Here is a 22,831-nt window from a genome sequence, read left to right as displayed (position 1 = left end):
AAACAATACACAAATAACCCTTACGTTATTCTTCTCTTCTCACGTCAGTGACTCTTCTCTGGTCTACAATGCTCAAGATTTGCACCCTCTCTGACGTTTTTGTATTCTCTACTCTATGCACACTTTTTGCAATTCACTGTATTTATAAAACAAGACACTTGTCATCCTATTTCAACTCAAACTCTAACTGTTACGTTTTGGGCTTTCTCTTTTATAAACAAAAGCTAAAAATGATCCTAAATAATAGCAACTCCTACTTGATAAGGACTCAATAACCCAAAAATAACTAAAACACATACTAATCCTAGTTTAACTAGGATTCAACAACGTTCATGTGGGCCCGCATCGTGCCGCGCCGGCCCAATCCCTCCGGCACAAGTGTAGAGAGTCGGTGATGACTCTTAACAAGTCCCTGTTCCTAGAACCAGTATCTCTGACTCATTGTAATGTTTCACCCCTACCGCCCAAGAGAATAATAATTTTTCTACCTCTTCATACTTCCTTACATTCATACCTCATACCACCATTCCTAGATTTCCGAAACTCAACCCATCTAGAGTGTTTGCAAAGCTAAAATTCTATGAGCAAAAAGTAAACAATATATATAATAAGATTAAGAATTCCAAAACAAGCAAACCATTCAAAAAAGAAAAAAGGAACTCCAAAACCAGCTAAGAATATCTTACAAAAGAACATATCAAGTTTTATTCATTTGCATTCAATTTTTGCTAACTTTGATTTCACAAATAGCTGCCAAGAAATGAAATCATTTAATGACAATATACATGAATTAATTCTCAGTTATGAGGCCATAGATATATCATATATGATGCATTGAAGATATGTTCAATAAAGATAAATGTAAGCTACCCAAAATATGTGAAAAACATAGCATGGCATCAAAATCTTTATAAGAAAACAGCGGGTATGTAGGTCTTAAGCATCATATAAACAGAATAGTTGATATGACAAGCAATACTCATAATATAGACTAACATCACACCAGAGGGACAAACAATATCTTATTTCACAGTGCAGAACAGACGATGAAGTGGACTAAATTAACTCGCAATATTAATGGGCTCAAAACCCTTGTCGATCGAAGCCTTCACAGAATCCAGCACCAACTGTGTCTTTCTGGATATGGTAGGCCATTTTTTATCAGGTTTGGAACCAGACTCTTTGATACTCCCTACCAGTCTCGCAAATTCCTTGACCATAAGAGCCTCCTGAGGCAAATCTGTGGTGACAATATGCTCGCTAGGCAATTGGTCCCAGCCAGTCGCTAGTTCTTTAAACCCAGTCTCGGAGGCAAAGGAAAACGATGCGGTTTTCTCTTCGAAAGGAACGACAAAATCGTGCAAATGTAGGGTCCCCTTTGTGCCATGAACGGATAAATCAATTGCCAAATTAGATAGAAATGAGCAATGGAAAGTTGCTAATTTTCCATCTTCCCATAGTAATGATGACCCAGCAGAGAGAATTACACCTGACTTGTTGAGAACAGGATCGCGAATGGCAGTTACCGTCTTAGGAAGTTCATAATCAGCGGCCCACAAGATTGACCTAATGCAATACCAACCAACATCGCCAAGAGCTCCGAGAGAATCAAGATCTGGCTTCACACGAATGTCATTCTCGAGAAATTCACGACCAGCAGCGAATGTGAATGTGCTATGCATCTGAGGCCCAAAAATAATGTCATTATATCAACTTCGAGATCATCACGTACATAACAAAGACAGAGAAATTAAAATTTTGTGCAGAGTAAAAGATTTAAATTCTAACAAAATTATGGTCGACAACAATGCTTCCAATGCCGGAACTCCGCACAGGAACAATGGTGCATGCCCATCCCAGATTAGATTTGTTAGACAATCAACTGATTGTGAGTACAGAAAAACACCCATATCATAGGGAATTGGATGATTGACAGTAGAAATTATATAAATCAGAACATAAAATATGAAAATGAGATAAAGTAGACTGGCTGAATTAACCGCATTGGGAAAAAAAATACCACAAGATCAACCAACCAATTATATGTAAGGATACCAAACATTAGCACAGAAAAGAGAAATGTAATATGTGTGTACTATTCTGTATATAGAACATAAAGGTTCAGTGGTATAAATATAAAAGCAGAGAAGAATTACATCCTTGAGCATTTTACCAGAAATAATACCATCCACAACTCCTAAAAGCTGACGGTCGCCATTTTTGGGCCATGATCGAGGGGCATCATCCTTACATGGTAGTCCCATGGTTTTGAATTTCCACATCAACCAACACGAAATGAACCAAAAGTTCCCATTTCCATATCGAAATCCAAATCGTAGGTTCATTAGTGGTATATTATATTAGTATATGTGAATTACATGTGTATATTATGTATAAATATTCATATGAATTACATGTGAAACATGGCATGTACGCTGAGTTATCAGACACGCACATCAGTAAATATCACTTGGTGTTAATGTTGTTAAACCATTATGGAAGCTTGCGTTGCTTATATAACGATTTCTAAGTGTGTATTTGTGCTTATCCTAGCATTTCCTAAAGTTTCATTTTGAAATTCTATCATTTGCATATGTGAGTTTTTATATGATGCCTGACCGTGAAGTACCGTCAAAACAGTACCACCCTTGATATTTGATCCAACAGCAGACCACTTTTTAAGAGGCTGCTGTTGGATCAAATATCACGTGTGATACTCTGACGTACCAACTTGACGGGACTTCACGGTCGGGCATCATATAATTTATCTGCATTTATAAACTTCAGTGATTTTATAGGATTTCCACCAAAATTTCCAACCAAAACTGACGTCTGAATTCGAAACCAAAATCAAAATTAAAAAACCCAGGTGGTGACCTAGACACATTTGGGTCCGATCCTAAATAAACCCGTTGACAGCCCTACTACCAATGAAATTCAAGCCCGAGTCACAGAGTCAACCTGTCCGAGTCAAATTTTTATACAAACCGATTAGAGCTTACCGATTTAAGCTTCCCAAAACGGGCGGAATCAGAAAGAAACTCCCTCATCTTCTGAGTCCTCGGATGATGCATCCACATGGTCCCATCCATGAACTGTACACCGTTGGATTCGCAGGCTTCCAAGATCAAATCCAAATCCGACACGTTTAACGCAGTGGGCTTCTCTAGAAGCACGTGCTTCTTCTTCTCCGCGGCTAATACCGCCCACTGCACGTGCAAGCTGGTCGGGAGTGGCACGTACACCGCATCCACGCACGTGTCGTCAAGCACGGCCTCGTAGCTCCCGCACAGCTTCACCGAATCGGGAAATCCATTCTCAGCCGCATATCGTTTCGCCTTTTCGATCGAACGGCTGCCGATTGCGTAGAGAGTCGAATTGGGAGCCAGGATTATGGCTCGGGATACTTTTCGGGCGATATCGGCGCAACCCAGTATGCCGAAACGTATCGGATTGTTAGCCATTATTATTTTTTTCTGAAGAAGAAGAAGAACTGAAGTAGAAATGTAGAAGACAAAAAGGGCAAAGGAGATTTATGGGTTTTAGTATCGGATAAAATGGGTAATGTTACTGCCACACGCTTTTTTTTGGTAATTTCTCAATTCCGACGTAATTTCTCAATTCGTCGTATTATTCAAGAGATATTTAAGGAAGTTATTGTACACATAGATGAGTTGACACAAATAAACCGGTCAGGTATTTCAACGTAAAACCTGAGCCTACCCAAGACCCATAAGGCCATGATTTCTAAACCCAACCCAGGTTATTTAGGTGGCAGGTCCATGTTGGTCAGGTAGATCACATACACATGGCAAAATCAGAGAGCAGAACACATGGCAAAATCAGGCTTAGAAAAGTGTCAATGAGTAAAGAGGGTAGCAGTTACCGTCATTTTAGCATTATTTTTCTTTCCACAGGCCTATTTTAGACTGTTGGGATTGAGGAATCAAGAATCGAAATTCGCATCTCCATTCTGAGTCCACTTGATTCTGGCATTTAGTTCACATAAATAAATGGAATTGGGGTTGAAATTGACACCGGGGCTGAAATCATGGGCAAATTTATTCTGAACAAATCATGATCACTTGGCCCACAGAGGGCCTCAAGGGTGATAGGAAATGACAAATCTAACCATTGTTGGAAAGGATTTGCTAGGGACCATCCCAGAAGGCATTTCGCAGACCAGCTGCTGCATTAAAGAGCAGCCACCTGAGATGAGAATTGCCAAGAAATGCCTTCTAGCAAATCCCTTGTTGGAAAGTGGAAGAATTACATATTAGAATATATTCGTTTTCCCACCATTTGGCCTCTCTCTCTCCACTCACACACAACAGGAACAGTTGGTGGGCCCAACAGAAACCGTTGGTGAAATGGTGGGCCCATCTTTGAACAACGTAGGCCCCGCCCATACCACACCATAGGATAATCCAAACCGTCCATTTTATGGGCCATAAACGTAAATAGGTTGTGTCCTAAAATATTATTTCCATAGGCTGATCCTAGCCCTCCGATCTAAATAGAAACTACATCTTATGCAACCTCTAGGGTTGTGATCATCCTACAAAAATGAATTTTGGGGCACAACCTATTTACATTGTGGCCCATCAAATGAACGGCTCGGATCATCCTATGGTCTGGACGGTATACTTCATTTTCAAAAAATTTGGGTAGAGCCTAAATTGGGCCTTAATGTTACTGTACAAACCCACCATATAATGATCCAAACCATGGACGGCTTGTATCATCCTATGTTGTGGACGGTACGCTTCAATTTGAAAAAATATCAGTGGGGCCTACGATTGGTCCTTAATGTTACTGTAAGACCAACTCCATAGGATTATCCAAAGTTCCAAACCATGGACGGCTATATTTGTCCTACTACAATCATCTATAATATTTGGTTTTTGGATAGGAAAACGAAATGGTGAGAAACCAACAATTAGAATACGAAAACGTTAGCCAGCCGTCCCGGGGGGGTATCAGCGCCCTATATTTGTCCTACTACAATCATCTATAATATTTGGTTTTTGGAAAGGAAAACGATACGGTGAGAAACCAACAATTAGAATACGTCATGTGCACATATAATCACTTTTTTTGTGAGTTTCCCAAACCAAAGCAACTGTTGTAGGATCACTGGCGATGTGATTGCAATAACTAATTTATTCGGTTTCCTAGAAATAAGCTTATTTAAAATGAGAGATGATATTTTGAACCCACCACCCCACCCACGGCTTGCACTCCTCTTATAACTTGATTTGACGTGTAAAGTGGGCAACTTTAATGCTTTTTGACGTCGCACTCTCCTTATAAATCAAGTTATAAGGGAGCGTGCAAGTAGGGGTGGACATGGTTCGGTTCGATTCGGTTTTGGGGTATATCCAGAACCGAACCATATATAATCGGTTCCCTGAAATTGGAACCAGAACCGAACCATATATGTTTGGAACCGAACCGAACCAGAACCATATATAATCGGTTCGGTTCGGTTCGGTTTTGGGTTTACCCAACCTTCACCAAATGTAGATATTTTGCCTAATCGTATTTATAATCGGTTCGGTCCTGTTTATATATGAACTACAAACACTAACATGCACGGATTTGAAATAATCAGGACAAATTTGCACAAATTTGAGCAATGCAAAAATTATATATGACCTACAAACATGCACAGATTTGGAATAATCATGCACAAATTTGGGGGGTGAATTAAAATTTTAAAGGCAAAGCGATGAGGCATTGGGTTTTAAGGTGAGGGTCGGTTCTCGGTTCGGTTTTCGGTTCCGGGATCCTAAACCCAGAACCGAACCGAATTTCCATCGGTTCCAGGATATCAGAACCGGAACCGAACCATATAAATATGGAACCGAACCGAACCGAACCATATGTGCTGGTTCGGTTCCTCGGTTCGAACCGGAACCATGTCCACCTCTACGTGCAAGTAATGCAGGGGGGGGGGTGAAAATATCAGCGCCCTTTAACTAACTAGATAAATGTAAATAATGTAATGAATTTTGTAAAGATTTGAACTAATAATGAAATTAACCTATACATAGAATAGAAACAGAGTGAACTACGAAAGTGAATAAAGAAAATTATAAATTGCTCTCCCCTCAAAGTATAAGATGGGACCCGGATCCCTCGGTTTTTTCCTACTGTGAAAATTTTGAAAAGTTGTATATGTGCTCTGAATTATGTTCGAATAATCAAAATTTTCTTCAAGAGACTTATGTTCAGAAATTCCACAATTGGGTTAGATATACACTTCACATATTTCTAGTGATTAAAATTTCACTGATGAAGGGTTTCTATCAAGTAATACAAGCTTTCATCTTGTCTTACTGGAAACAAAGAGTTTAAAAGAAATGAAATGATCATAATTCTTATGTGTTCTCATGATTGAATTCCATAAAACAAATTAAATCCCAAACTCTACGAGATTTCAGGCTAATGATACATTAATCATCTGACCCCTTTTTTATATCTTGGGCTCATACGGGTAAGCGATAAATTTTTACCAATAATCGTTACAGGAACACTTTCCATCCTTGAAATGGTGGAAACGAACACGATCTCTTATGGTTATCTCTCTCTTGTAAGCACTTGAGATTAGCTTCGTCACCGAATGACAATCGACACACACACGAAGGTTCTTCACGATACGAATGTGTGATCCATCACATGTTCGGAGGAGCCCATAAGCGATAGCCAATCTTTCGCTATGGAGACCCAAGGCATTTTCCTTCTCTTCCTCATCAATGTCATGTAAGACCTCGGTAGTTCTCGAAACATGTCCCTCCTCCTTCAATCTCTTAGACATCCTATCAATCATCCGATAGATCTCGTTTTTCTCCGGGTGGGAATCATCTCCCATCACAAACTCATGAACAATGAAATTCACCTCAATGGAACTCCAGCCATGCATTCTCTTGGCCTTCTTATCTTTCATTAAGCTCCTTACTTTACTTACACTTGACCATCTACCAAGTGAAGCATACATATTAGAAACAAGAACATAATTCTCACCACTATGAGGCTCTAACTCAAGAATCCTTTCACTAATGTGCTCCCCCAACTCTTTATGGCCATGGATCTTACAGGCATTGAGCAACGTTCGCCAGAGGACAACATTAGGCTCGATCGGCATGTTCGCGATGAACTCATGCGCATCTTGGACGAGCCCTGCGCGGCAAAGTAGATCAACCATGCACCCATAATGCTCGATCTGTGGCTCAATTTTGTACTCTATCCGCATGCTATCGAAATTACGTCGGCCCTCATCGATCAATCCCGAGTGGCTACATGCACAAAAGACACTAGTGAAAGTGACACAATTGGGTTTCACCCTGGCATTTTTCATGTGGGCAAAAACCTCAAGGGCTTCTTTTCCATACCCATGAATGGCATACCCTCCAATCATAGTAGACCATGCCAAAACATCCTTTTCATCCATCCCTTGAAAAACTTCAAAGGCCTCCTCCAACCCCCCACATTTTGCATACATGTCCACAAGAGAAGTGCCTAAAACAACATCAATTTCCACACCTTTCCTATCAATATATGAATGCACCCACTTGCCTAAGTCCAATGCCCCTAAATCCCCACAAGCCCCCAAAACACTAGCCAAAGTAAACCCATCAATCTCCACATTTGTAAACTGCATGTTTCTAAAGAGAGCCAATGCCTCTCTTGGGCTCCCATTCTGTGCATATCCAGCAACCATTACACTCCAAGAAATGCCATCTCTTTCAGGCATTTCATCAAACAAGCAACGAGCTAAGTCAATACACCCACAACTCACATACAATCTTATCAACCCATTTATAACTGGCAGTTCAAAATCAAAACCCATCTTTTTAATCTGCCCATGGAATACTTTCCCTTCTTTTAACCTTAGGAAACGGCAACATGCCTTTAGAACAAATCCAAAAGTAAAGCTATTGGGTGAAAAACCATTGAAATGCATTTCTTGGTAGAGAGAGATTGCTTTGAGTGGGAATTCACTGAGTGAGTAGCCTCTTATCATGGTGTTCCACATGAAGGTGTTTGGGTGGTGGGTTTGTGAGAAGATGAGATGGGCGTATGCCACGTGTCCAGTTAATGATATTGCCGTGGATTCTATGAGCTTGCTCGCCAGGAACGAGTCATGGTTCGAACCGGTTCGGACCATGTGGGCTTGAATGGGCTTTAGTGCCTTGAGAGAGGTGCACCTCTTGATAAGTGTTACTAAACATTGATACTCGAGGGGATTCTTGAGATGGGTAGTCATTTTGATATCTTCTAACTCCTTTCACCTCTTAAAAACTGATATAGCTGTCATTTTGGGAGGGAGGGAAGCCATGAATGTAACTAATCTCACGATTCCTCCTTTTGCAGACCTATTTATTCTCTCTCGCGTTTGTACGTCGAGTTTGTTTACTATGAAACATGCACTTGTTGGTATAATAAATGCCTTGTTTCCCAATTTAGTGGGACTATTCCGCCTATTCGGGTCATGGAGACTCCCTTTTTGCATCTTAGTTGGACTAGGAATGGAGAAAGACTTATCTACCTAAGATATTGAATTAGGAGTGAAGGTGAGCCACCAACGAACCTAAGGAGATATGGTGAGTCAAAAGAAAGAGTTGTCTTCTTTGGATTTCTTGGAGAGATAAGAGTTTTTCTTACTCTTGGTTGAGAAGAAGGGATCGAAAGGATTATGTTTTCTAGGTTTCGGGTTAATATGTTGTAATTTTTGTTTATTTTTGTGTCATAGTGGAAGATCGTGATCTCATCCCTGGACTAGTTAAGTTGATCTTTTTGTCTTAATGACTTTACTTGGCTGAGTTTCAAGTCAAATTGTTAAGTTTTACTATTTGCTTTGTGATAATAACAAAACTAATCCACATTAAAATGAAATGGACAAGGATAATCGCAAAATAACTGCTTCATTGAATTTCAAAAAAAAAAAATTGAGATCACATTTGCCATTGAAACAATTGAGAAAAGTGTTACAATTCTCTCAGCTTCACTGGAACATTTTGTTCCATATGAGCTCTTATTGTTTATCACATTGAAAACTTGCAGACCCCATTCCTTTTAATTTCTGAAGTGACCCATTTCATTTCTCTTCAGTCCTGAAGAGACCCATTTGATATCTCTTCATTTCTCAAGAGACCCATCTCAAATCCCAACATTCAATGAATATTTCAAGCTCCCCACATGAAGTACATGAGATCCCAGAGGGACTTTTCTGCTGCCAAGCTCATCAACCAAACTCAAATCCTTGCAAACATCTACCCTAAAACTCACCATCTCTTCCCTTTGGGACATCAAATAAACCTTCTCAAACCCTAGCATATGCTTCTGAGGGGAGTTGTGAATAGATGGGGGTGAAGAGAAGAGAAAAATGGTCTGGCTTCCATGCATGCTCCCAATATTCTTTACTCTTAAATGAATGTCAAAAGCAATGTTTTGGCAAGTGTCTTGGAGAAGCTCAATGGACTTGCACTTTTGAGAATGGCAAACATGGCCCTCTTCTAGAGGGATTGAGACTAGCTTAGGTGCTTGAGCTAGGTGATGGGTGAATGATGAGTAGCTAAGGCCGTCCCCGAAGGAATAGATGGTGTCCCCGGTGTAGAACCGATATGTTCGGCCAGGGTAACCGGTCGTTGGGTCCGGTCTCATGTTCATATTAGTCATGGGGACCTTGTCTACAAATGTTTGAGGGTACCATGTCATGGGAAGCCTTCCACCTGAACCAAAATCAAGTTCATCAGTGACGACAATTGCTTGTTTTTTGAGAATCTAGAGGAATGCTTCACTTCAACTGGCTCTAGAACGAATTCCAGAGGGGACCCTAAGAGAATTTAGAAGTCCGATGCTTTGAAAGAGCAAAAGAATATGAATGGAACAGAACTTTCAGAGAATGGATTCCAATTCAAAGAGTGTATAAATGCATGGCTCACACCAAACTGTCAAATTTGGATCCAATTCGGGATGGGGTGGGACCTCATTGCTATACAATGTGGGTCCCACTCTTGATTGATCTGAACTATCCAATTCATAGGCCTTCCTTCGGATCTCATCCAAAGGGAGGCCTATTAATTGAATGGAGCATTCCACTGTAAGCATCAACCTTAAAATCGCCTTTGCAAAAATGAATGTACGAGCAACCTACATAATATAAAATCTTTACCTAGCAAAAACAAATCAGAAGCTAACTTACTTGGATTATAAAAACCAAAGATCACATCGGCTATGGCGGCCCCACCAGCTTCGCCAGGGTAACCGACCCATAAGATGCTCGTAATTAGATCATTTTTTTTGGCGAAAGATATCTCCATACCCCCTCCAGACATTATAACCAGAATCACAGGTCCTTTGGACACATTTGTGACCGCTGTTATGAGAAGCTCTTGTTGTCCGGGGAGATGAAGGTCGATCCTATCGAGACTTTCTGCCTCTATCGACTGATCGGTCCCTACGATCAACACCGTGGCATCTGCTTCGGATGCCGCTTTCTTTGCAGCGTCCAGTTGGAGGTTCGACCCGGCGCACGCCACGTTGAGGCAACCGGGTTGATAGACAGTTGGAACTGAGGCAGTTAAGCCTTGGAGAGGTGTTGTGTATTTGCATGGAGTGCCTGTAAAAATTAAGCAAAGACCCAAAGAGTATTGTTAGTAGGCTAAGCTTGATTTCGAATTTTATGCCAGAGGAATAAAGAGAAACATGGTCTGTTTGGTTGCAAAAAGACTTGGGGGTTTTGCTTGGCATTTGGGTGCCACATATGTAAGCAAAATTCTTATATGCAAGTTGAAAATGATATATCCACCCCTTTCTCACCATTGCATCTCCTTTTGTTTGTCTTTTCCCAAAAATAAAGAAATGGGAATACAGCCATTATTAGGAAAAGAAAAACACGAAGGGGCAGAAATATGTGCCGAACTTTTTAGGCTACTGATGTTAGCACTACCATGTATTGATAATGTGCCGAACTTTTTAAGGCCCTGTTCGTTTGAGACTGTGACAGCGAATTGTGAGCCCCAAACGAAATTTTGAGTCCAATAATCGGTTGGAAGCTCACAATCTCAAACGGACAGGGCTATATTAACCTTTGACAGCGGGTTAAATAATAAAAGACACGCACGGTAGTGCCAATATCAATAGCCTATATGTAATGGCTTATATCATTGTGTGACTTTCGGAGCAGACGAAACATGCCAAACAGAATTGCCCAGAGCAACTCCAATTTGAGATTTCAGCTTATTTTACCACTTGAAAATCAGGATTTTGAAAATGGGCAAAGTGTACAAATGCGCTGCACGATGCGAATTTGCACACTTCGGCCATTTCGAAAGTCCCTGGCAAATTCCAATTTTGAAAGGTATCCAATAGGCCCTAAGGGCCTACTTAGATAATCTCTACAAGTTAATTGCATGTATATATGCAAATAATCCAAAGAACCCATTAACATCATTATCTACACAATTATTATGATTATTATCTACATCATAATTAACATCATTATCTACACAATTATTATGATTATTATCTACATCATATTTGAGTTCAAAACCATGTGAATATAAGGTTATATATTAATGATTTTTACATTATATTCGCAAATAATCCAAAGAAGCCATTAACATTATTATCTACACACTATTATTATTATTATCTACATCATGTTTTAGTTCAAAACCATGTGAATATAAGATTATATGTAAATGATTTTAGAACTATCCATACAAGTCCTAAATCTTACAAAATTTGTGGTAGTAAAATGATGCCAATACCTTCGTAGTTTCCGATCATTGTTTTTGTGACATTGGCATTGGGTCCGATCACAGCTAAGCTCTTGAGGGCGGTAGGTGACAATGGCAATGATCCCTTGCCGTTCTTAAGAAGAACTATACCTTGCCTTGCAGCTTCACGGGCCAGTTCTTGGTTCTCTTTGGTACAGACGTCATCAGGACCGAGCTTTCCATAAGGTAGCTTGCTTGGATCACCATCAAAGAATCCAAGACGCATTAACACGGCAAAATTGTTCGATACTGCATTGTCGATGCTCGACTCATTCAATATTCCTCCTTTCACCGCTGCTTCCGTGTGTTTGCCGAGGAATGATCCGCAGTTTAGATCGAGTCCTGTGGCTAAAAAAGTAAATTAAATAGAAAAGTAAAAGAAATCCATGCTTAATCAGGCAAAACTTGATGCTAAACATCCATGTTAGGTTGTTACCATTTCAAAAGACAGTGAGTGTTCTTGTGATTTTCATAAAGTAGGTATAAATAATTGACTATTGTGGCTTTCAGTTGCAAAAATAGGTGGGGTCATTTTGGGCATAATATGGTTATGGGTTTTTGGGGCAGTTCTTGAAAGGACAGAGGCAATTTTGCCTGCTTTGGTGAATGGTGACCATCAAGAATCTGTGAATTGAAAAAATAATATCAATAACTCAATATTTTGTTATAGGGAAATGATATTTCTACCCCTTTTTGTTTGCCTTTTCTTGAAATGACTTTATTTTCAGGAAAAGACAAAAAGATAGAGTTGGAGATTCAATTATTTTTAGGAAAAGGGCAAACAAAGGGGGTTGAAATATCATTTCCCTTCAGTGTAAGTTGGGAATCTTGGAAATTACGGTGCATCTTTTCTGATATGGGCCTCTTAAACCTTTTGTTAATTCATTTTAAGCCATCCATTTGTAGTCAGATCAATCATAGTCTGACCTGCCAAGATCGCCTTGGCCGCTGCTTCCTCCGGAGTTTTGGTGTAATGTTGGGAGTTGTAGAACACATCCACTGAATCACAATCTGATACTATGTATCTGCAGATAGCCAAATATAATCACAACTTAGTAGAAAATTAAAGCAGCAAATACAACCATAAGTTAAACATTTTCTCCAATACAGTCATAAATTAAATCAGTAATGATGGTTTTTTATGTTCAAAACAAAGAGAAGGGTGCCAATACAAGAAAGAGACCCATTTAATTGCCATTTTCCTCTGATGGTGCCAGCCAGAAGGTCAGGGTCTGCACAAGTTGGAATTCCATTGACTTGGTTGTAAGAGCACATGACACTAGCAACATTTCCATCTTTCACACAGCTCTTGAATGGGGGTTGAAATGTATCATCCATATCTTGTTTTGTCACCTATCAAAACATGCACCAAAATGAATAAACAACAAAACTCAAATTGCAGTTCAACCTCACAAATCAGTGCAAAAAATATTAATACTATACAGCTCATCCTAGCAAATCAGTAAAAAAGAAAAAATATTAGAAAATGTCATTTTCTAGAAGAAACTCATCTTTGTTCTCATTGTAGTCTGTCAATCACACCAATCAGATGTTCATTGTCATTAAACCTACGGCTTGGATTTGGCCAAGGCAAATGATATACATAGACAACCCTGATGGGATCCACACAGTAGGGTCCACCCACATGACATCAGCTGTTCTGTTTGCTTATACGTGGACCTCGTTGTCGGAAACAATCATGTATGGGTGTACTTTGTCTTATATTTTCCTCCATTGGTCAGATTGCAGAAGTTATGGGCAATAGTTTGTAAATGATTCCACTGATTTATCCAACTTGCAGAGGAAACAGAGGTACATAGTTTTTAACTCCTAAGAATTTTCTTCTGTAAAATTGCAGGAAAAAAGAACAGAAAAACTAAAGGTTCCCATTATTACCTTGTAAAATATTCATGGAATTCTGTCATGAATCAATTTGCTTTCTCAACTCAACTCAACTAAGCCTTTGTCCCAAACTAGTTGGCGTCGGCTAATGAATCAAATTTGCTTTATTGCTTTAAAATGGGAAGAAATCTTGTATTCATTATAGGAACTGGAGGAGTAATATCTCTCCATTTCTTTCTTGATTTAGATAGATTTATCCAACTTATCTTGGAGGAGTAAATGCTTTTTGTTTGTTTCCTTTTTTAAATAGATTTATCCAAACTTAATATGTTGACAAATCTATATAAATTTCTCAGGCTTAGTACTTGTGCTTATGTAAATGAGATTTATTCTCAAATTGATTCATCTAACTTATATTCAAGTTAAAACCTATAGTTATCTGAGCACAGATTTGGGTATATAATACATTAGGGCCCTTGTTATTGGTTTAATTTTCAAAGTTAAACCTATCAGATTGATACAGGAAGTGACACAGAAGTTACAAAGGCAAATGAGCAATTTAGTCTAAGCAGGCATCAGTAAAACTACTATGACATTCAATATTCTAAATAAAGAGATAATAAAAATCAATGTATAGTTTATATCATATTATTTCTAATTTAGTGTTTTATTAACATTAGGTACCTAACTTAAATGGAAAATGAAGTTGCAGCCCAAATGGCAGGGTTGATCTACTTATTCAATAGATTATTAGTTTCAAGCCACTGGTAGAACGTTAATGATTTGGTAGTACTATGGTATGCTAAGAACTAGCATAAGAATAAATAAAAACATTATTCTCAAGGTACTGAGGAGAAAATAAAAAAGTGAAAGAATTTGGCATGTCTTATCCTATGAGAAATTAAAAATATCAAGTACAAAAGCCCTGAGTTGTCCCATAAAAAAAAAGCAACAAGGGATACAAATCAGGAGCATGGTGTATCCCACTTTATCTGAGAATCCTTCTGATATTAAGGCCCTGTTTTTTTACGAGTTTGAGAACTGATTGTGAGTGCAAAACTGATTATTGGACTCAAATTTACATTTAATTTTGAGTCCAACAATCAGTTTTGGACTCACAATTACTCAAAATCCAAAACAAACAGGGCCTAAGATGCTCCAAGTTTTTCACGAATCCAAGTATCAAGCTTAAAAAAACCAAAATAGAAAAAAAAAATAATTACTGTTTTTGAAAAATTTGTCTGTCATAAAAGTGTTAGGCAAATGATTGAGTAGCATTTAAGAAAACTTGGTTTTCTTTTGCTTTACCTCTAAATTATGGATATAGTTCTAAGGAAATGTCTGTAGTCCCTTAGTTTTACCATGGCATTATTAACTTTGTTTAACTTTGACACTCTAATTGGCTGTGAGTAAATTTATGGGAATTGTAGCAACTATTAATGGCTAGTTAAAAGAACGTAAATACAGAAAACAGTGCTGATATTGTTTTCCTCTATTTATATGCATCTTTTTGTTTCTAATGATGTTACTATTGAAGGTGTACCTGATTAAATAGAGATAATTTAAAAGGTTCATTACAAAATATCAGATCTAATACCTCTAGAACTCAAAAGATGTTTGCTTAGATTCAAATTACCTGAGCATTGAAGTGATAACGGTCGACGCCTTTCCAGTTATCCAAATCGTAAGCAGTATAATGTTTACAACAGGCAGCAACCTTAAGTCGATTTGGATCGCCATTGTTGGCTTGTTGCAAACCTCTGACATAACCAGATGCATATTTGCTAGAAAGCAAAGGGTCTTCCCCTGGAGTCTCTTGGCCTCTTCCCCACCTTGGGTCTCTAAATATATTAATGTTTGGACTCCAGAATGTTAGCCCAGCTAATCCAACATTGTACATTGCTCTGGCTTCAGTCGAAACCGCCTGTAAACATTCCTTATACTTAATTTGGTTTTAAAATCCAACTTAGATAAGCTCTCATTCCATTATTCAGATAATAATTTAAATGAAATTTGGTACATAAAACAGCAAAAACAGTAAATATATACATACAACACTTAATTTGTTTTTAAAATCCAGCTTAGATAAGCTCTTCATTCCATTATTCAGATAATAGTTTCACTAAATTTTGATACATAAAACAACAAACACAGTACACATATGCATAGTCACATAAATACCAGACAGAGAAATACAACAAAAGCATATATTTGGATGAAAAATTATATTTCCACCAACTTTTCCAGCATTTACACCCCATTTTGTTCTTTTTGTATTCTAAAAATAAGTCATTTGCAGGAAAAGACAAGCAAATGGAGATGGAAATAACATTTCTCTATATTGATACCTCTAAAATTTATTTGCATATGATCTTATATGCAAATGGTTTTGAAGTTAAATATGATAATTTGCAAATAATGGTTATAACAGTTTGAGAAATGATATCGTTAATGGCTTCCAAAGAGGCCTTCATGTCCTATTTGCATATAAGATTAATTTAAAACAATATTATATGCAAATAAGAACCAACTTTGGTGGCATCCAAAGAGGCACTAAATACATCTATTAATTGCACATGTATGCATCTTCAGACTCATCAACTTTATCATGGCTAAAATCCACAAACTAAACAATCCTCTGGCTTATGTACAAACAACCTATATACTTATCCTATACTAAGCAACTTTTTCAGCATTTCCACTCCCTTCTGTCTTTTTCCTGAAAATGACTGCATTCCCACCCCCTTTTGTTTGTCATTCCTTTAAAATGAAGTCATTTTCAGGGGGGGGAAAAAGACAAAATGGGGCAGAAAATGCAGGGAAATGGAATGCAAATATCATTTCCCATGGAAATAGTTTCGCTGAACTTTGATACATAAACATAGAAAAGTACATTCACCTAATACACACAGATAAGTAGCCATTGCCACACGTAAACACATAATAACACATATATCCATAACATTTATACTTAGATGCATTAGGAAACTTCAAATATAATCAGCACTAGAAAAATTTATAACTCATTCAGTGTTGTAAATGATACAATTAGCACATCGGTTTCTGAAAACTTCAGCTCAAATCTTTAAAAAAAAAAGCATAAAGAAGCAAATATTCCATTTACCAAACCTTTCTATAAATAACTCATTTCATGCAATTCAATCGGCAAACTCACATCTAGAAAGATGGACCTAAAGGTGAAAGGTATCAATGTTAATAAAGTAAAAGCAGGTTTTCTATTTTACTCAGAACTTTAATGAGTGAACTAAGAGCAAAATTTTCCAAATCTAGCAGCCAAAGTGCAAATTATTATTTGAAATCTATAAAACATTGATTCAATAAAAGAAAAAGTTGAGGTCAGTATTCTGAAATGCTGCAAAAGACTTGAGAGTTTTCAAAAGCATTGTCATCACAGCGTGAAGCTCTCTTTTGTTATTTATAAACACCCTTTTCATCTACTTTATGTGTAATTATCTCTCATCACTCATCAGACAACAAGTAAACAGAAAAAAAAAAAAAAAAATACAAGTGAGACTAAATGAACAAATTTCTGATTCATCTAGAACAGAAAAAAAAAATTTAATAACAATAAAAAACAAAAATCTAAGATGAAAAACAATGAGAAGAATGAGAAAAAGGTATAGCAGAGCCATTGAATTTTGATTCAGTTAAACTTCAATTTCAAAGTCATCACCAGTTCACCACATTTACAAAACTATCTATAAAATATAAATCTGAATAAGACCCACCAACCACTACTCATGAAAAACGAGCACAAAATGAATTTCTTCCCAAATATTCAAGTTTGCACCAATTCAATGAATACACATCAAACCAACACAAAGCAAAAGAAAATTGCCCAGTCGAACTCAATAATCAAACCCATCACTCATATTCGCAATCTGAGCACCATTGCTCTGTATATAATCAAATCCATACAGAGATACAAATCTGAGCAAAACCCATTTACCAAAACACCCAGAAAACAACAACACCCTGTTTGGATTGCAAGAATTTAAGGAAATTTATTCTTGAGAAAAAGTTTTCTTTACACAATTTAAAATGAGATGATATGGTTATGGTTAATTTAGAGGGATATTATCTTAACTTACATTCCCAATTGCTTCAAACAGAGAAGGATTGAAGGAATTTCCTAGAGTTGAAGTTTTTATTTAGAGGGGCCTTCAATTTATTATGATATCCCTCTAAATGATTTTTAACTACATCATTTCTATCTAAATCTTTGAAGTAAAAAAAATTTACTGGGAAATTTTTTTTTCTGCAAGAAATGTATTTCTTGCAATCCAAACAGGGCCTAAAAGGAACAAAATTCTCAAAAGGACTCTTGCAAACATACCTTCCCAATTGCTTCAAACAGAGAAGCATTGAAGGAAGCTGCAGTGAGAATAACCTGAGGAAAACTAGTAGCACCTGGAACAACACTAGAGAAATGAGTACCAGGTCCTACATATGAAACTCCATGTAAAGCTTCAGACCACCATTGATAACTCGGAATACCGAGTCGACTCACTGCACCAGCTTTATTCACCAAAAAAGTGATTTTCTCTTGTAATGTCAGTCTCTGCACCAAATCATCAACTCTCTCACCAATCTCCATTGATGAATTACAAAACCCAAAAGAACCCAAATCAGGATTCTTTGAAACATCACAAGCAAAAATAGGAGATTGTGCTAAAACACATGTTAAGAATGAACAAATGAGAAATAAGTTGAGGAGTAGTAAATGAAGTGAGCATTTTGAGAAGTTTTCTCTAAAACCCATGGTTTTTGGAATTAGAGAAGTCTCATTGAGGACGTGAGTATTGATATTTTAGATTTATAGTACTGTAAAGATGCTGTTTTTTTAGCAGCCCGTGATTGGCCCGTGTCCTGGATTCCATTAACAGATGTGCAGAACTCGGAGGTTTTGAGTGGAGAGAGATTTGTTTTTTGTTGGGACTCGAGAAATAATCAAATTGGGCGTCTGTAGGATTTTGCTGTAACTCACGTGAAAGAATGGACGGCTGAGCTGAAGCCGAGCCGATAACGGAGATCTGATGGCTAGGCGTGGCTATTTTGACCTAATTGCTATAATACGCAGGTGTGCGCGTGATATGCAGGGTGCTTTGTAGTTTCGAGATTTTATATGGTGTAAGCCCGTATAGTCCAGAATTTTTTTCCAAAAAGTACAGTATGGCTTACACTGTAGGATAATCCAAACCGTCCATTTAGTGGGCCACAACATAAGTCCGTTGTGCCCAAAAAAATTAGTTCCATAGGATGAACCTAGCCCTACGATCTATAGAGGAACTGCAATTTATAGAAACTATATATATCGGAGGGCTGGGATCATCCTACGGAAATAATTTTGGGGCACAACTTATTTACATTGTGGCCCATCAAATGGATAATTTGGATACCTAATAAAAGGGAAATGATATTCCCCCCACTGAGGGATAAAATCCCTCACCACCAATGTTATTCGTTACGTTTTAAAGGCAAGGAAAAACGTTAAAGGACGTGAATTTATCCTCAAGCAGTGAACCATTCTCACAGAAACCATTAAAGGGGGGGATTTTATCCATTTGAGAATCATTTCCCCATATAAAAACTCGTCTAGCTTATAAATCATGGGAAATGATAAATGCAACCCTTTTCATCACTTGGGACACCCAGCTAGGTCACTTCATTCCTTCAAATGTGAAGTGGCTGTCACTTTGCAGCCATAGATACACTGTAGCTGGGTGTCCCAAGTGATGAAAAGGGGGTCATTTATCATTTCCCTAAATTATTGGCATGGTTTTTTTGGGGGGACTGAAATCCGCACTACCATATTTTGATAATTGCACCACTAAGTTCGTTTTATACCTTTTTAATTAGCTTCTAACGGCTGTTACAATACTCAATATGCTATCAGCATCCAATCATTTATAAGTGTAAAACAAGGTGAGAAGTGTCATTATCAAAATAGGGTGTTGAGAAAACTCGCCGGGCAAAATAATTCGATCATGCACAAATTAACGGAAAAGTAAAATAATAAATCAAGCCACAAGATGAACACCAAGATTTTACGTGGTTTGGCCAAGCCTACTCAACGGGCGAGAAACACGATCTTCCACTATGAGAAAAAAAACAAGATTATCCAACACTGAGATCTCAATAGTCTATTTTACTGCCTTGCTCTTCTCACCCCACCCCAAGAGTCAATTTTACTTGGGTTTTCTAGAAACCTAATTACAGCCTCTGCCTATTTTGGTCTCCCACAAAAGCGTGGGAAACAAGGCAACTTTCCCAAGAATACCTAGCTTTGAAAGACAAGGTACATGATTCATCTTTTCCAAAATTTCTTCTCTTTTGTTTGTCTTTTCTTGAAATAATTCGCATATTATATCCCTGCATGCTTTTACTAGACCTCTACAGATGAGAGGGCTAGGATCAACTTATGGTAATGATTTTTAGGGCACAACCTATTTACGTTGTGTTCCATCACATGGACGGTTTAGATTATCCTATGATGTGGTCCGTACAGTACTAATACGGGGCTATAAGGGCTTAAACCATATAAAATCTTCCCTTTTACACCCAACAATATGGATGGATAGGATCTTTCCTTGGAGATGACTTTTAGGGGAAGTCCTGTCCAGGATAAAGTAGAAATGCGGTCATTTTCACTTTTTCAGGTAGAAACAAATAAATGAGGGTGAAAATGGTGGATAAGGGGTGGAAATATCATTCCTCAAAAAGCAAAATGTAAAACACATGTCGGACCTAAAAATAAGTGAGAAGTCTAAATTAAGCGTAGAAGTGTAGAACCACTTACCTTCCTCATGTCAGGGTTAAAGTCGCTAGCATTGCCAAAATCTCATGACACATTCGTCCACTACATGGGAATGGAATGATAGCGTCTCTAGTGGAATATGATATTTCCACCCACTTTCCATTCATTGCCACCCCGGTTTGTTTTTTTCTTACAATTAGCTGTATTTACCACCTCCTTTTTCGTGACCCCTCGTTCGGGTTGTATTTTTGCCAAGGCTTTGTAAATGTGCGTGGCCACTCTTTCAACCAGAGGCAGGTGGAGAGCATAGTGAAGGCTGAAAATAAGGGGGGAAGTGGGGTATTTTCTTTGAGTTTGACAATTAGGGAGGGCATAGGCATAGGCATAGTCATAGGCATAGGCATAGGCATAGGCATAACTGGTCCTCCTTAATAGGAACGATCATTTAAATTATGCCATTTATTCTTGACAAAAGTCACTAACGTTCGGATACAAGGATTTTATGATTCAGGATTGCAAAATCCAAGAATTTACATGCTAAAACCTGAATTGTACATTTTTAGGATTGTAAAATCCAAGTTTTAGCTTATGAAATCTAGCTTTTAGTTCGTAAAATCTATCCAAAGGGCCCCTAATCTGCTAAGTTTTGCTGTCAGATCCCTTGTACCTCTATAAGGGATTTGCTAGCTTCCATCGTAAAAGGCATCTTGCAGATGGTCTGTCGCATGTCAGAGCAACCACCTAGGCTGACTTTTCAGCATATTTTGTCTTCATTCACGAGATGGCTACACCGACATGCAATAGACCATATGTGAAATGCCTTCTGTGATGGATGCTAGCAACTCCCTACCTATAATATATACTCAACATGTATTTCTTCAAAAAAAAAATATATACTCAACATGTTTCTTTCCTAAGGGATGATAGATGCAAGGGCACCGTTGCATGAAAGCCGGAAAAGGAAATCCACATCATTTTCAGTTACTTTTTTTAAATCGGTCGAGAAAGTAAAATCAGTTACATTTATGCAAGGTAGCCCTTGTCACTCATTTTTCATGAAAAAAATTTTACTGGAATTTTTTCAACGGTGGTTATTTTGTACCTCATGCATAGCATGGGCAAAGCCTACCATTTTACACCTCTTGTGTTGATATGGTAGAGCCGACCGTCTCTACCCAAACCCATGCATATGGTGGGGCCCATCATTTTACACCCTTGAGTGGACCCACCATCTCTACCTAAACCCATGCATATTGAGGAGCCCACCATTTTATACTATGATTTGATTCGGCGGGTCGAACCAACTCCTCTCAAAGCCATGCATCTGGTGGGGCACTATTTTACAGAACATGTTTTGATGGGGTGGGTTCATTTTTTGACCCTGAATGCTAGGAAGTTCAACAGATAGGGTGGGTCCATTATTTTACACAGAATGCTAGGAACTTCAACAGATCTCTCTCTCTCTCTCTCTCTCCCCGTGTGTGTGCGCCCGTGAAAAACAGTATCCCCCTACAAATCATGGAAGCAAGTTTCCAAAAACACCATCAATTTTACTCGAGAGCAAAGACAATCTGCTACAATGTAACAAATAAGACCAAGATTTTTTTTTTGTTAAAAATTGTAAATCAAAATTTATAGTGTGTTGCAAAGTGAAATGCCCATGTTGGTTTCATAGGATATGTATATTTTTACATTAGAATTAGAAATAAGTCTTTCAACATTTTCTAAAACATCATTAGTACTATAGTCATAGCCATAAATTAGAGGGCAAGAATGGATTTTGACGCATGACCGATATAACAAGGGTTTACAGATGAATGGTTTGGATCATCGAATAAGTAGGCCCCACTTGAACTTTTGCCTGGAAAATTTGAGCATCCATGATCCTTTATATAAGAACCTTCATCATATAATTTATCAAAATGATAGCCGACTTGCCGTCTTTCTTATTCCCTATGAAAGGATGTTTGCAAATCATTGTGTTACATTTGCTTCAATAAGCACGACAGGTGCTCATTAGACACTTATCTTTTTGCTTATCTTATTAGAATTTTAAGGCCATCCACATTCCTTTGTTTTAATAGTCACACTTCCTTTGTTTAAAGATAAAATGATTTGCATAATTGAGCAAGTGGGACCCACTTATACCCTACCCCTTCCTATTTATCCTTGCCCATGTCCTATATGGAGTTTTTATAACAAATAGTATAATAGGGGCCCATAGGAATGGATAATCTAAACAGTTCATATTTTGGTCCCCACCATGGGTAGAAACTCCACAAATCCAACGGTTAGGATCATCCTAGGTGGGGTCCTTTTTGTAGAGCACAGCCTATCTCCAGCGGAGATCGATAGATAGATGAATGGTTTAGATCTTACATTCCTATGGGCCCTATCAGAGTTCAGCTCATATGAACCCCGTGTG

At 38.0% G+C, this 22,831-nt stretch overlaps 2 protein-coding genes and 1 pseudogene across 2 annotated transcripts; all 3 read right to left on the bottom strand.

The window, feature by feature from the left end:
* Window positions 1-878: 878 nt before the first annotated feature.
* On the bottom strand, window positions 879-3,647 carry LOC143848748 (putative oxidoreductase At4g09670). Its single transcript, XM_077357779.1, has 2 exons — window positions 3,003-3,647; window positions 879-1,682 (listed from the first exon to the last, which is right to left on the bottom strand). The coding sequence occupies exons 1-2, from the start codon at window positions 3,462-3,464 to the stop codon at window positions 1,062-1,064; spliced, it is 1,083 nt and encodes a 360-aa protein (XP_077213894.1). The 5' UTR covers window positions 3,465-3,647; the 3' UTR covers window positions 879-1,061.
* Window positions 3,648-6,514: 2,867 nt separating this feature from the next.
* LOC143848926 (pentatricopeptide repeat-containing protein At5g66520 pseudogene) lies at window positions 6,515-8,269 on the bottom strand (annotated as a pseudogene).
* A 639-nt stretch (window positions 8,270-8,908) lies between these two features.
* Window positions 8,909-18,589, bottom strand: LOC143847833 (beta-xylosidase/alpha-L-arabinofuranosidase 2-like). Its single transcript, XM_077356620.1, has 7 exons — window positions 17,986-18,589; window positions 15,265-15,552; window positions 12,970-13,139; window positions 12,714-12,811; window positions 11,778-12,128; window positions 10,208-10,624; window positions 8,909-9,734 (listed from the first exon to the last, which is right to left on the bottom strand). The coding sequence occupies exons 1-7, from the start codon at window positions 18,409-18,411 to the stop codon at window positions 9,163-9,165; spliced, it is 2,322 nt and encodes a 773-aa protein (XP_077212735.1). The 5' UTR covers window positions 18,412-18,589; the 3' UTR covers window positions 8,909-9,162.
* Window positions 18,590-22,831: the final 4,242 nt, after the last annotated feature.

The sequence above is a fragment of the Tasmannia lanceolata genome, unplaced genomic scaffold (genome assembly GCF_043159265.1).
Source record: "Tasmannia lanceolata isolate RefF3 unplaced genomic scaffold, GAP_Taslan_0.1 ptg000016l, whole genome shotgun sequence".
NCBI classification, from domain to species: domain Eukaryota; kingdom Viridiplantae; phylum Streptophyta; class Magnoliopsida; order Canellales; family Winteraceae; genus Tasmannia; species Tasmannia lanceolata.
This window is presented reverse-complemented; position numbering and strand designations above follow the sequence as displayed.

What these genes read in the sequence shown, in the direction of transcription:
- LOC143848748 (XM_077357779.1), bottom strand. Translation starts at nt 3,464, where the DNA reads ATGGCTAACAATCCGATACGTTTCGGCATACTGGGTTGCGCCGATATC. An exon ending in GTTTTGGGAAGCTTAAATCG is followed by an intron (nt 1,683 to 3,002) that starts GTAAGCTCTAAT and finishes TTTGGGCCTCAG; the next exon opens with ATGCATAGCACATTCACATT.
- LOC143847833 (XM_077356620.1), bottom strand. Translation starts at nt 18,411, where the DNA reads ATGGGTTTTAGAGAAAACTTCTCAAAATGCTCACTTCATTTACTACTC. An exon ending in TGTTTGAAGCAATTGGGAAG is followed by an intron (nt 15,553 to 17,985) that starts GTATGTTTGCAA and finishes GAATGTTTACAG; the next exon opens with GCGGTTTCGACTGAAGCCAG. An exon ending in AATGATCGGAAACTACGAAG is followed by an intron (nt 10,625 to 11,777) that starts GTATTGGCATCA and finishes TAATTTTTACAG; the next exon opens with GCACTCCATGCAAATACACA.